The sequence below is a fragment of the Dermacentor andersoni genome, chromosome 4, assembly GCF_023375885.2.
Source record: "Dermacentor andersoni chromosome 4, qqDerAnde1_hic_scaffold, whole genome shotgun sequence".
Taxonomy (NCBI): domain Eukaryota; kingdom Metazoa; phylum Arthropoda; class Arachnida; order Ixodida; family Ixodidae; genus Dermacentor; species Dermacentor andersoni.
The window spans coordinates 88,009,909-88,024,855 of record NC_092817.1 but is presented as its reverse complement, the minus strand read 5'-3'; the positions used below and the strand labels follow the sequence as shown (position 1 = coordinate 88,024,855).

At 47.6% G+C, this 14,947-nt stretch overlaps 1 protein-coding gene across 2 annotated transcripts in view; it reads left to right on the top strand.

The window, feature by feature from the left end:
* The window catches only part of LOC126536805 (cell adhesion molecule Dscam1-like), a 505,486-nt gene that overhangs the window by 406,585 nt on the left and 83,954 nt on the right, over positions 1-14,947 (top strand). For both annotated transcript variants that reach the window (XM_055074009.1, XM_055074008.1), the window contains exon 8: positions 827-985. In XM_055074009.1, coding sequence (XP_054929984.1) covers positions 827-985 — 159 coding nt within the window. The remainder of the gene's footprint in view (positions 1-826; positions 986-14,947) is intronic.

The window sequence follows — 14,947 nt, the reverse complement described above, 5'->3', positions numbered from 1 at the left end:
TTCCCCTTTGAAGCCTCCGTCAATATTGATTACCAGGCCGGCACATTGGGATGTAATAGATGCGACCTTGGCCTTGCGCAAATATGTACACGTAGCGGATTGCGTGTCAGGACGATCCGTAATTTTCTTTCTTTCTTTTTTTTTTTATGATGCGCCTCACCCGTAATCGCGGCACAACGGAGTGTTGCGGCGCTGCACTGTAATTATTACAATCGCGAGTCCCGGTATTTCGTTGCATCATCGTAACGGAAAAGGTTGCCAGCGACATCAGCTGCCCTGAGAAATTACATATATATTGATTAATAAACCGCTGATAGACTTGTTTCGCAGAGAAGCGACGTGGAGAGAAACGGGGTGGTGCGGCAACCACAACACTCCTACCAAATTTTGTATCAGGAACCAGATGCACCGCACAGGCCTCGCCGCTGATCGGAGGGCAAATAACTTGCAGGCCTTGGACACCCCCCCCCCCCCCCCCCCCCAGCCTGGGAGAACCTTAATTTAGGTTCAGCGTAAACTGACTCATGCGTGCTATAGGGGATGTTGCCCCCCTAAACATCTCTTTCGCTATTGTCTACCGCCTATGAGTAATCTGCATGAAAGCTATCGGCTATAACTATAGGAAAAGTGCCGGATCGTAGGCCTGCATATTAGACATTGTCTATCTTATTATAGTATTTTTCAAGAAGTCTTACGGCTACATTCTATAAGAAATATAGGGAAAGGGGATCGACAGTCAGCCTGTAATCCTCTCTTCGTACTCGAGGTGCCGGCATTATTCACGCCATCATATATTTTTCTTTAATGTAATGTCTTCGGCTTTCAGACAACGAGAAGCTGCGGCCTTCGTCCAGAATCCTGGCCAGTGACAACGGGACCTTGCACATCGTTCACGTGACCCAAAGTGACCAAGGCTGGTATGAGTGCGCCGTCAGCAACCGCAGGGGAAATACGGCCGTCGGTTCCATGTACCTCAGGGTCATAGGTAAGTGAGTTGTCAACGGCACGGCGTTCTCCTTGATAGCAGGACATGAGAACAGAGGGCCACAAGGCGAAGAAGGCTTAACGCTACGTCCCGTTGTTTTTCTTCTCCGCTAACAAATTAGGCGAATGGCTAACGTATTTAGCCTCTCGTTTACCGGTGGTGCCAGGACTCCACTGATTTCACTGAGCAGAAGTTCATGTCTGTGTGTCTACCCCCCCCCCTCCCCTACAATGTTCATTCTCAAGCTTATCAGCAGGAGATGGATCTGCGTGTCCCCTGGCGTCTTTGTCGATGCGCGGCCATGCATAGATGGCCTCCGAAATCCGGAGGAACCATCCGCACGAGCTGAACATATTGGAGGACGTGGTTTAACGTCCGCTAATGACATGTCCCCGCTAAATGCTAAACTAATTATTGGCATTCATAGCCTTCGAGACTGATCGGCGCGCAGAACAAAATTACGCGCGTAGCCCGATTTCGGAGGCTATAGATACATCTATACACATTTTCGCTAAGACCATTTGCCGGACGCGGTTAGCCTGTCTGCGAAGCGAAGGAGATGCCAGGGCGCACCACTCCACTCTCCGCTAGCAATGGTTGGTTGAAAGACTGCTTGGTTCCGTCAGAAAAGTTTAAATGCCACATCTGTCCCAGCTAAATGTATGTTTACAGTCGGATTAATTTACAAATCCAGGTAAAGGTGGTCCACTGTAGGCATGCGCGCTCTTGTTGTTAATAGCACAAAAAAAAAATGAATTCTGGGGTTTTACGTGCCAAAACCACGATCTTATTATGAGGTACGCCGTAGTCAGGAACTCCGGATTAATTTTGACCACCTGAATTTTTTTAACGTGCACCCAATGCATAGTACACGGGCGTTCTTGCATTTCGCCCCCATCGAAATGCGGCCGCCGCGGCAGGGATTTGATCCCGCGACCTCGCGCTTAGCAGCTGCTACCACCACGATAAATAAGGTATGTGTAAAGTGTAAGCAAGTAGTGCTAACACATGACGGACGAGTATTACGAATCGAGATGAGGCATGTATTTGCAGAACCATAGACGAGAATCATATATAGAGGCACCGTAGGAGTGATGTCGATTGGATCAAAGTAACACGCTGATGTCGCCAACGGAACAAAAGAAAGCGGAGGTTAATCGTTTTTTTTTTTTTAATTCATTGTGTAGCGCATGAAAAATGGATATGGGCTTTGCCCTACGAAATGTTCTCTATCTGTTGCCACATTAACCACCGTTATTACACCACTGCTCAATCTACCCTCACTCGACCCCTCACCCTGCCCCCTCGCGTTCGCCTCGTATAAGACTTTTCGTGCGCAATGTGTTTAGAAAGCCTTTCGGTTCTGTCTGCGCTCGCTATACGACGCGAGCGTGTGGTATACGTCGATTACATCTTACTATTTCCAACCGCGCGCCCACTGAGGGTTACATGAATTTGTCGCCTAGCCCTTCGTTTTAAAACAGTTCACGTCTGTTGTTTATTCGTCGTCGTCGTTGTCGTCGTCGTTGTTGCTGTTGTTGTTGTTGTTGTTGTTTTGAGTTCCGTTGTTCGAATTTCGCACCTGGTAATTAGTTAACATCTTTTTGAGCTTGATCGATATACCAGTTCTTTCTTTTTTTATTTTAGCTGCATCAAATTTTTTTTTTTTATTATCTGCGGCAGATAGCACCATTATGACCAATGAGCTAAATTACTCTATGAGGTGGCAATTAGTTCAACGAGAAAGCAAAATGCTTACTTTAATAGTTAACATAATTGCACCAATTCACTTCTTAATTGCGTTATGGCACATATTTCTATCCATGAATTCGCAAGCTTGGAGCGAATTCTCAGGACTACACCAAAAAAAAAAAAAAATTATGGGGTTTAACGTGCCAAAACCACTTCTGATTATGAGGCACGCCGTAGTGGAGGACTCCGGAAATTTCGACCACCTGGGGTTCTTTAACGTGCACCTAAACAGGACTACACCAGTTCCGACGTAATAATTTTCGGTCTGTGTGACGAATTCCATTAGCGTCACAGTTATTTTTGCTTCAATGCATGAAACAGCGTTTTCATTAAAAAGTAAGTGGAACAACAGTTCATTTTTACCGCACGTTTGACGGCGCATATCTCAAAACCGGTGCCATCTTCAGAATTCGTTCGAAGTGGATATGCCTGGCAAACTCGCTAGGTACATTGCGTAGATTGATATGCGTGCCGTAATAATTATTGTACAAGTTAATTAGTGTAATTATGTTAATTGTTCAATTAATCATTTCGATTTCTCGTAGAAGTAATGGCCACTTCATCGAGTAATTTAGTTCAAGGGTTAGAATCGTATTATCTGCCAGAGGCAACTTTTGTATTAATTTGGCGCAGTTAAAAGAAAATGGCCCTATACTTTCTATTATATTGTCTTATCTTGCAAGATGACTTTGATGGTACGGCTCACTCCTGAATAACGGCAATCTAACCAGAGCGAAGCGTCGTATTTCCTTTAATATAACGCAAATCGGTCATATAAGTTGTACGCAGTTGCGAAAGAACCGGAAGAATTGGCGTTCGGCGGCTGCCCCCCCCCCCCCCCCCCCCCAATCCCACGGCGTTCGTAATTTCAGTGCCCAATCCTGAATAACGGTATCATAACCAAAGCAGCGCGTCAGATTTCCCCGTAACGTAGATATACGGCGGCGTCCGTGTACGGTAGTGGTTAACAAGGAAGGAAACCCGATCACGTATGCGACGGCAAAGGTCGCTGGCACAGCGGAGGCCGAGGAGATTGCCGTAGCGCTGGCGGCAGCGGAAGGTTATAGAACAGGCCGATCTCTCAACATACTGACGGACTCAAAAGAGGTGTGCAGGAACTATTCGAGAGGCAGAATCAGCAAAACTGCCCTCAGAATACTCAGCGGAGCCACCTCCGCCGAGAAGGAAAAGCCCAGGCACAAACTAATCTGGATCCCGGGTCACGTAGGCATAGGGGGGAACGAAAGGGCAGACAGCCTAGCTCGAGGCGAAGCGTTCCGAGCTGGGCGGTCGGATGCCCCGGAGACCCACCTACAGGCTTGCGAGGGGGGATACGCAGAGACCCTGAACTTGCATAGAGGAAGTAGAATTAGATACCCGCCACCACACAAAGACCTCACAAAGGAGGAAGCGACCAGCTGGCGCAGACTACAAACAAACTCCTTCCCCAACTTACACGTGCTCAATAATATGTTTCCGACACAATACAGGGCCACCTGCCCTTGGTGCGGTGCCAAGCCTACACTCTACCACATCACCTGGGAGTGCGAACGCAACAAAGCATTCCACAAACACGAACACCCGAGTGCGGAGCAATGGGAGAGTTGGCTCACCAGCAGCGAGCTCACGGCCCAAAGGGCCCTAGTGCAGCACGCGAGCGATGCAGCACGACTCAGTGGAGCCTTGGAATAGGGGCCCACCCTTGCTGATGAGGAGTCTCAAGTCGCCAGCGCCAAGAAGATGAAGACGACGGAGAACTCGCAACCGCGAAACTCTTGAAAGACTCAAAAGTTTTCACTCACTCACTCACTCCCGGTAACGTAACGCAAGTCGGTCACACAAATTAAACTTTGTTGCAAAAGAACCGGAAGTGCGGGTGTTCGCAGCCGTAAACAGCGACCGAAATTTTAGTGCGACTCGCCTTTCACCGTGAAGGCTACCATGGGACCAGGCTTCTTCGCCGAGGTCGCGCGATTCTCATCATCTCGTTTACGAAACGAGTTTGACTCTTACTAGAATGAAAAGAAATGACACTCTAGATACGCCGACAGCCTTCTATTTTCATCTTGTATAAATCGTAGCGGACGCTGCAGGAGAACAATGTAAGTCTCAGATTGCGCCGTGCGTGCGCAGTGATCCTTGAAGAGGAGAAAAATGAGGAAGAAACGCGAGCAGGTACTCGGTGGAAAACGACGCGTAACAGAGAAGCCTTTTGTGTGAAATGTCAGTAAACAGAATAAGAACAAAGGAAGGGCCAAAACAACTTTTCTTCTTTACTTCGAATGGTTTGCCACGTGACCTAATGGGAAAATTTAAATATAAGGGTGTTAAAGTTAATTATAAGGATGCAAGTTCATTCCTGTGAAGACACTGCAGCGTATGTCGCATTGAATTTGCAGGCTATAGGCTTTGTGTGAGGTCTAGCTCCTGGCAGTTTTTGAAATAAGTTTGCACCGTGTGTGGATTTTTACTGATTTTTTTTGTACAACCGCCTCGCTTTCTACACTCTTAAGCAAAATTACACCCTTCTGCCACACAACGATAATCGTCATCGTCCTTGTCCGCATTTACTTTCTTTAACGCGGCGAGCCCGGTGTATGTATACTTTCCAGTAACGAATGGCATGCGCGATATCAGCATGGCATAGCATTCCCGACAGGAAAGTAGCGGGCGCGGCGTTTTCAAGAAAGGAAACGCGAGCAAGGCAGATGACGATTATTGTTCTGTGGCAGAGATACACCCCAAGGGGTGTAACTTTGCCTAAAAAATGAAATTATGGGGTTTTACGTGCCAAAACCACTTTCAGATTATGAGGCACGCCGTAGAGGAGGACTCCGGAAATTTAGACCACCTTTGGTTCTTTAACGTGCACCTAAATCACGGGTGCACGGGTGTTTTCGCATTTCGCCCCCATCGAAATGCGGCCGCCGTGGCCTAACTTTGCCTAAGAGTGTTCTAGCTACACCACACGATGTATCCATACTGTTATAGAAAAACAACTGCGTATACTCTATTTATTCGGCTGTGGTAGAGAGACTTGCGAGCAGGCTGCTTTTTATAAAACCTGCATGCATAAGCCGAAAAAGAAAGTGTAAATCCTCAAGTAGACAAACTTCCTATAGAGGATCTATAGACACTACAGAACTTCTGTAAAATTTCTAACGAGAGTCCCAATAACTTTTTCACGAAGGTTGCCATCTACCACCCTGTCTTGCGAGAGGTACTGAGATCGATACCCAGGACCTACACCAGATGTCACGTTCTGGTGAGAGTGAAGAACACAGTAGCAAAACAGTCAATCACGAAACCAACGTTTTATTGGGCAAACCTGTGCCCAATAGATACACTAGCAAGAGATACTCAGGGCAGAGCGATAGAGACAAGCCCTGTCGGTGATCGTCAAAAATCTGTTCTGCGAGTCAAGCACGTCGGCTTTTATACATGACTCGTCGAACGTTCCAGCTTAATCGCTTGTGCCTGCGTGCCTTCCAGAAAGTGATACAGAATTCGTGTGGCGCATATAATCTCATTGCATAAGCTCGGCAAGAACATAAACAACAGGTAGAATTAACGATAACATTCGAGTAAGTTCCAAATCGCGTTGGCGCGTCTTGCGCTGAGCGATAACGTTAAGTTGCCGGTCCACAGGCTTCCCAGCCTTTTGCCCACCCTAAGACGTCTGAGATTGGCCATGTCAGTCCAGCGCCCAACCTTCGGCTTTATTGACCTGCAATTGCGTCATCGAATACCGCTCCAAAAGGTCACGCATATATAGTTGTTTAATTTCCCTGCCGTCTGCCTATACGACAATCTCTGTACGGCTGGTTATTTCCTTTCGCCGAAGTCGATCGCCGCGCCAAACGAAAGGGGCAAGACAGATCCACGTGCGTGTAGATACATCGAAGAGTGACGAGCTGAAAGGTTCGGGCCAGGGCCAATCGGTGTCCTTCATTCACCATTGCGAAGAGAAAGGCCGAACCGAAGAAAACAGAACTGTGCCGGCTCGTATAAAGGCGCAAAAGAGCCTGACGAAACCGACGAACGGCCATAGTGATGCCGCTTCGCTGGGCACCACGCGTCACGGCACGTGTTTGTGGTTGGCGCCGCCAGAGAGAACTTGTACGCCGGGCACATCGATCAAACTGCGAGAGGGAACAAGGGTCCGAGCCCACCCTCCCTATCGGAAATACGCGTAGGCCCCGGGTGCTCTCTTTCTCGCCCTCGTTCCGACGCTGTGTTTCGCTCAGCGCACCTCTTCCTTCTATGAAATCAGGATTCCGTGTTTTCAGGCGTACAAGTGGCACCGAATATATAGTTTAGCGCTCGCAACGATTCGTCAAGTTTTCCGTCCTAGAACGGCAACCACGCAAAGCCAGAATGCGCGTTCTTTCTGTGTTTCCACCCAGCGTCGTCCGACGTCGGTACGGCTATATTATGTAGCGGGATTACCCAATATTCAGAAATATTGAGCTAGCGCTTAAAAGAAGCAGAACAAGGCCAAGACGCACACAGGAAACGACTTTAGCTTTGAAGTCTATTTGAAATAAAAGAACCAAAGTAGGTAAAAGCAAAAATATTTTTTAATGTTACAACACAACATTTTCTGTTTTTTACTTGCTCTTTTTAATGACGTATTACATGTCGCCTTTTTTAATGTTGCCAACCTTTCGAATAAACTTTCACTTGCCAGTCAGTGCTGTGTCCTGCCTCTTCTCGTGTTTTGGCTTTTGCCCTATAGTAGTTCACGCTCCGAACTAGCCATGCTTCCATGCCAATTCGCCCAATTTTCGCTTTTTACCAACTTGGGAGTGGGTACGTGGACGACATGCTTCCATTAATTTTGTTTTTCTCTTCATGGGAAGTGTAAACGTTTCGGTAAACCTCGTGACGGAAGCGGACGGTCACCAAGGATCCTTCGACGGATTGCAACGGTAAAAGTGCTCGCGATAACCCATCAGGAGCAGTCATTCGAGTTGTTAAGATTGTGACGGCCAAATGCGGACGCCGTGCATACAGATACCTCGCACGTACTTCAGGACTCGGACGAAATAACGATACTATCGCAGTTCTTTATTCGTTTACTCTTCCGTCATTTTCTACACCGCACCGCCTTTATCGCCTTGTCGGACCATTCGGCGTGGCATGTGATAAGACAAGATCAAAGTAAAATATTATCTGGCTCTATATAGCCTTACTTTATGCAATTGTGAGGCCGTCCGTACGCGGATACTCTCCCTCTCGCAGCATGGTTCTGGACCAAGTGCCTTAGGAGGCACGGACGAATTAAACGCGCCGCGATGCGGTAAGTGCTTTCTCGTGTGTGCGGATAGAGATGGACAGAATATAAATACGAGACGCCCCTCCTCCACTGGCGGGGCTCCTTGCGCGAGCGCGTGTCCGGGAAGGCGGACGCTGGCCCTTCGCTTTGGGCAAACACTCGATCACCGAGCAGGCCTTCTTACTGCGAACAGCGTGATTCCCGTTAAAACGCGCCTGCCCGCCGCGCTGATTCTTCGGCGCCGCCTTCATGTGTCTTGCGTCTGTCAGGGACGAGTGCCTGGTTGGCCGGGCGCGTGCGATGGCGTGCTCGAGTGTGTCTGGGCGCGCGAGTGCGTTTCCGTGCGCGTGCCGTTATGGGCGCGGCGGACATGTTTGTTTGTTTGTTTGTTTGTTTGTTTGTTTGTTTGTTTGTTTGTTTGTTTGTTTGTTTGTTTGTTTTTTTGTGCGTGCGTGCGTGCGTGCGTGCGTGGCGCTCTGCTGGATATCTTGAATTACCTGCTTCGTACAATCCGCGTTTTAAGGAGTTGTATCGCTTAGTTTGGTTCAATTAATTGTTGCAGTAACTTACGAAAATCCTAGCAGCAGCGCACAATTTCCAGAAAGGGCGAAGTACTCGTTACAACGTGTAGTTGCAGCTTTAGATTGCTCTTCCAGTTTTGAAAGAAGCTCACCGTGTGGAATGAACCGGACTTCAGACAAGTTTTGTCGCTCGTTGTTTGAACAGTAACCATACATACTTTCATATGCAAAACAATTTCTTTTGTTTTCTTTCATCGCACGAACTCTTAAGCAGCGGCAAAGGTGGCTGCAATTCTCAGCCGACCAATAATATTTCGTCTTTTTTTTTTCTCAAGCACAAAAGGAAGAACGACCACAAGGAGAAAGAAACAGGGGGAAGAAATGGAGTCGGTTGGGGATGCACAACTCCAGTATTTTTCTTTCCTTCGAAGCCTCTGCACGCATTGAGCTTCAGCCACACAAATATACATGCACGGTCATCGGTAAATATCTACGCGATACATAAAGATTGTAAAGTTAATCTTCTGAAATGATAATTGGATTCATTTTGATATTGCCGATTGTATTAGAAATCATTTTATCACTTCCAGATTGGCTGCTTTTTAGTAATTCAAACGTTTTCTTGTCTCACTTTCTTTTGTAAACTTTTACCTCCTCTCTCAACTCTCCCCCTCTTGCCCATTTAGGCGAACGCGTAAGCGGACGTATAAGCACGCAGTCAGTAAGCGCCACGTTTTGAGGAGCAAGTGAGCAGGCAAAGCTGCCCAGGTGAGAAAAAACGTTACATAAGAGAGGAATAATTACTGAAGAAGAGAAGAAAGAACGAGACGAATAAATAAGCGAAGAAGCGAAAATTCTTCTTTGCAAGCAATGATAAGCTATTCTGGTACACCGTGTCGCGGCAGCCGTTTTTCGTTTAAGTTTCTGGTTTCTCTCTCGTTTCAAAATATTTTGTGCTCGCTCTCCGTGCACTGGTCGCCTTGCCATCTGCCACTCGATTGCGGAATGGTTGCGTTGCTCAACCTGCAGCGCGTAAATTGAAGCGAGATCTTGAAGTCGTCTGCAAGCTGCGCCGCAGTTGCCACTCCTCTCGTTAACAAAGCATAAAAAAAGAACGTTCGTGTGTACGCTAGCAGAAGGAAATTTTAATGCTCGTGTCGTAATGCTCTTGATTGAGATGTTGGTTATTTTGTACCTGACACTTCGTAGACCCAGTTCGCAATGTCCATGAAATGAGCACAAGCGTATCGTTTCGGATACGCTTTTTCGCAACTAAGAAGTTTCGCAATGAATGACTGACTCGGGATAACTCGAATGATTAACTCGTTCTCTTAGCTCGAATCCTTAACTTGGTGCCTGCGTTATAATTTCTCCATGGTGCGTATTCTTAATGATGGTACATTAACAATCTCTTGCGCAATGCCTGCGTGAGCTTTGTAGAATGCAAATGGTCTGCCTCTTGCAGTGATACTAACTTTTACTCCTGCTGACGAAGTGTAACTAAGTGTAACGAATCAATACAGAGCAGCCTAACGTAACTATTAGTATTGCACGAAGTACGGTTGCTTCAGTACGCGTAAGATGAATTTTCTTAACCACAGGAACGCTTAATTTCTATCTAGTTCATACAGAACCCTTGATGAACATTTGCAGCACGCCAAAGAGGTTAGAGAAATAAGCTGTTGTATGAATGTATTCGCACGTTCGTTTATCTTTCTTCTTTAACCATTGGTGAGTGGAATTAGTTAGATGCGAGTGTTGTGCATGTTCCCGCAAATGTGCTTCCCTCATCCTTGCAAGAGGTGAGGGATTCTTCAGCATAATATAGAATGTTCAAGTGACAGTCGGCACTGTTTGCTTCTATTTTTCCATTCTGTTTACTATTTCGACCCCCTTACAGTAATGCCCAAATGTGCGATGTTGGTACCTGAACAAATGAAATAAATAACAAGTGGGATTACGCGATTGCAAGAGACTTGTGTCAATTACTTTGACTTAGGTTTACGCGTGCGGAAGGTCTTAACTAGTTAACGCGTGACAGGTGTGCTGCTTAGGTGACAAAAGCACACTGTTACGTCTCAACAGGGCCAAGAGCGCTAATCAGACGTTTGCCACGAGGCAACCTCATCAATCCATCAGCGCCTATCCAGAAGTCAACGTAGCCTTGACACCGACTGCTGACGGGTCCACAAAGGGCCCCTCTACCCGCACTTGACAAGCTGAACTAATGAATGAAAGGAGCCCAAGTCGACGGCTGCCGATGAACGGCGCCGGCCACGGATTCCCAGATTGCTGCGCGCTTCCTAAATATGCTAAATTTGCTAAATATGAGGCGCATATTTAGCGCCATTGGAAGTCAATTGTGGCGGAACCATGCGATATCGTGGGCGGGATATTGGGACCGACTCGACGATTGTGATTGGCCAGGATACAGTCATCAGATTTTCAAGTCTAGGCGCATATGAGAGACGACGGTATTAAAAGCGGATACCTTTCGTGCAGAGGGGGTTGACGTGGCCTGAGAGAGAGAGAGACAAAAGGGAAGGAAAGACAGGGAGGTTAGCCAGCGTAAGTACCGGCTGGCTACCCTGTGCTGGGGAGCATATCAAACGCAGACGTTTGATATGCTCCTGCAGGGAGTGGGCTTCCGTATCTGGAGCCAGTGTGACTAATGTAAAATAAACCCTTCTTCCTTCATTCCTACTACCGAGCGTACTCGTCGATGGGCTTGGTGAATTCCTGGCCCAAACGCCGCCTCGGGCCGCAACAAAACCCAACCAAGCACACATACTTAATGAACGCCTTCTGTTGCCACTTAAGTTACAGCAGTAGAGACGAAGGCATAGGAATGGCAAAATAAATACTAAAAATATGATGTAGACGCCATGCATACTCGTAGCAAATAAACTAATATTAAACAAGAAGATCGATAACTTGAACCACAGTCGCCGTTACTTAATCAGCAGCTCCTGCGACCAGCGAAAAACCGCGGTCACGACTCGGTGACTCATGCGTCATGTGCGTCTTCAAGTTTCCTTTAATGGAAATTCAGCGTGACCTGAAAGAAGCTTCCAAACTTGCAACTCGAACTCGGGATATTTTTTTTCCTTGCTTGAGTGAGTACGCGTTACATCAAAGAAGAAGATTCAAACGAGAAACTGGCTAATTCTGGAAAGGGGAAAACCTTATTTTCCAGCCGTCGCCCCGTTGTTAAGAGGGCATCCCTTACTGGGTTCTCTCGTGTTTCCTTCTTTTCTTTCTATTCGCGCTCGCCAAACCTCCTTTCTTCATTCGTTCCCGCGTCCCAACGAACAAAACAGTGTTCGCGCGTGCATGAAATGGCAATGAAAGGAAAGAAATGAGAGCGTAATTCAAATACGAGGCACGGGCAACTGCGACAAGCGTTCATTTGTCTTGCTCGAGCACACAACGCTCTCAGGGCACTTCCCCACTGGGGGGTAACACACACCCAACGCAAGAAAAACGAAAGCATGATCGAGCTCGAAAAGCATGTACGTAGTACGCGCGTGCAGGCCGCCCAGCGTGCACCGAAAGCCCGTACAAGCAAGCAGAAGGCAAGGATGGGCAGACGAGGGGAAGGCGCTGCGAATGCAAGAACAAAAATGAAACATTGTTGGTACTCAAGTCAGGGAGTGTTCCCATTTGTTCCGTCCGCTTGGCCGAAGTCGTTAGCCATTCCCGGATAATATAGCGGTTTTTCCTTCGCTTGTTCCTCCCGCCTTCCTTTAACTTTTATTTTATGTTTATATTATTTTATTTTTTTATTTTTTTACTCTGGCAAGAATCATCATTGCCTAGAATCTTCTCTCGCGTTCATTACGCAGTCCCGTGTAATAGGATTCGCCTTATTCCGCTTTTCCTTTCCTCTTTTTTTTTTTTCGCTCCTTTTGGCGAGCGTCGAGGGATGTCGCTGAAACAAGTGGTCGGGATGAACCCGCGGGGAAGCTGGGGAAACAGTGTATAGTGGTATTGAAGAAGCGGCGTCGAAAGGAATGGGAAAATTAGGGCAACGGCAGTAGATGGTTCGGTTACTTCAGTGTGTAATAGAAATAAGGGAGTCAATTCTTCGTACGCGCAAAAATGCGCAGGCGACCGGAAGTACAAGCAGTTATTCCTCGTGAGTTATGTTTTGGTGAGAAAAAAAAAGAACAGTGTGGTAATAAGTGAGAAACGTGGGCAGCGTTTGACATGATGAAAAATGAACCTCTGAAGCAGCATGCAAAGATTTAAACTTCGTTGTCTGGTTTGCCATTTCGATCTTCATAAAGGCCAGTGAGACAGAGGAATATAGGAAAGCCGGGATGTTAGCCAGTCAAAAGTCTGGTTGGCTACCCTACGCTGGGGGAAGAGAGAACAGGAAGAGAGAAGGGGAAGAGAGAGAAGGGAGAGAGAAAGGCCAGTGATGGCAAAGCTGTTAATGCTATAGTATACTATAGCTCAAACTCGAAGCACGTATATTATAATTGACGGTTGTGAGTGGAGCGCCGCTCTTAAGCTTCTAATTTGCTCTGTTCACATAAGAAAGTACGTGCTTTCGCAAAAGTGAGCAAGGTCCATTCTTCTTACTTACGTTTTTCCGCCACTTGTCGGTGCTGTTGATGTTCTTTTTCGCATGTGGCGCTGTTTATAAATAGTCCGCACGTATGTCTAATAGAGCTTGCTAGATGAGCAGAAAGCAGAGCTCCAAAGGTGAATAGGGGCGATGCAAAGAGGGAGTTTCTCTTACATATATTTTTTTTTTACTCTCGGCCACCTCTTGTAAAAGACAAGCAGTAAACTTATAATTAATATTCTGTGTGCAATTCGCTTACACCAAATTCATGAAACCCCACGTTGCGTTCGCATGGATGGGCTGCTGTCATATTTTGACAGCATATTCGATCACTACAATTATGCAACCAGGTGACAGGGAAAGGCGTTGCGCGACAGCTTTCCAGGGTGCAAGCATCGCCGTCACGCAAGCATAGGCCGCAGCACGTAGCGCAGCGCACGTGTGTAGCAGCCGGCGGTTTCACGTGTCAATAACTGAGTCCGCGCCTCCGGGCCGTTCCATTTGCCGTGCGCCAACGAACAGCCGGCGCGGCCCCGAGGCACTTTGAAACTTCTTATCGCCTACAAACTGACCTGCCGTGCACCGCCGAAAGTTTGACGCGGGAAGATAATTACCGACTGCGCGGTCGCCCCCGCGTTCCTCAATGGCGCTACAGGGGGCGCGACTCTTCAGACGCGAGCGCTCAGACGCGCGCTCGTCTCAATACACCGAGCGTGTTTATTTGGCTTGTCTCCTGCGCGCTAATTATGTCTCGAAGCGCCCGAGAAGCATTGACCGCCGCGATGCGGGAGTTGGCCAAACTGTGTCGGGAAAGAGCGGCGGAAAGCGGCGGGAGAAAGAGACGGAGGCCGGAATCCACGGCCAGTGCGCTCTATGCGGCCCGTCTCCCGCGGAGCCGCCGCGAGGCGCCTCCGGGCTAAGGAGCTCCGACAGTAATTAGGTTTCCGATAAATAACACTCGTTCATCGACTCACCACACTCAAGTAGCAGCCTCCTTCTCCTCTCGGCGGAGGTTCGCGTTGTCTTGGACCGCGTTGATTGGTGGCCCTGGGGGCTCCTGCGGTGAGGACCGAAATAGGCGAAGTCGGAACGAGTGAACGAACGGAACAGAGGAACGAAAATCGGAGTGCGTCTAAGGAACTCTATACTTCGTTAACGATTGGTTTTTAATTCCACGCTTGCGCTTTCGCCGCTACCGCTACATTACCGTTTCACGGGAAGTTGGTGGTTCTCGCGAAAGTTCTTTGTGCACGCCTCCGCTGGTCGCTTTTGGCTTCGTCGTGCTGAGCAAGGGTTGTCGTTTCGTTGTTCGTTTGAACCAGTTCAATCCAGATCGTTCAATCAATCACTAAACCGAACGTGATACCTGTCCACCTTTCTTTTGTCTGCCTCGTATTCGGCCGCAGTGCCAAATCACAGCGTTAAAACCGGTGGGTTGCAGGGAGAAAGTGGGAATGTGCGTTTTTATGCCGAGGCCTCAATGAGCTCTCGAGAGAATGTGGTACATGCGGTACAGCGGGTGTAGCACCTTTGCATTAAACCATCCTAAATGCCATAGAAAGAAAGAGAGAGAGAGAGAGAGAGATGAGATGTGAAAGGCAGGGTGCTTAACCAGACCTGCTTTACAACCATGCACTGGGGAAGGGTCGAAAGGAAGATGAAGAGGAAAAGAACACGCGCGGAGAGAGAGAGAGAGAGAGAGAAAGAGATGAAAAAGAAAACATGTGCACATGCACACAGATAAAGAAGAACGCTGGGCAAAAGAAAAGAAAAGTGTTAAAGTCATTCAACCAGGTCACTTGAACGAAAGAACTTCGGTGGTGCCTTCGTTACGTTGT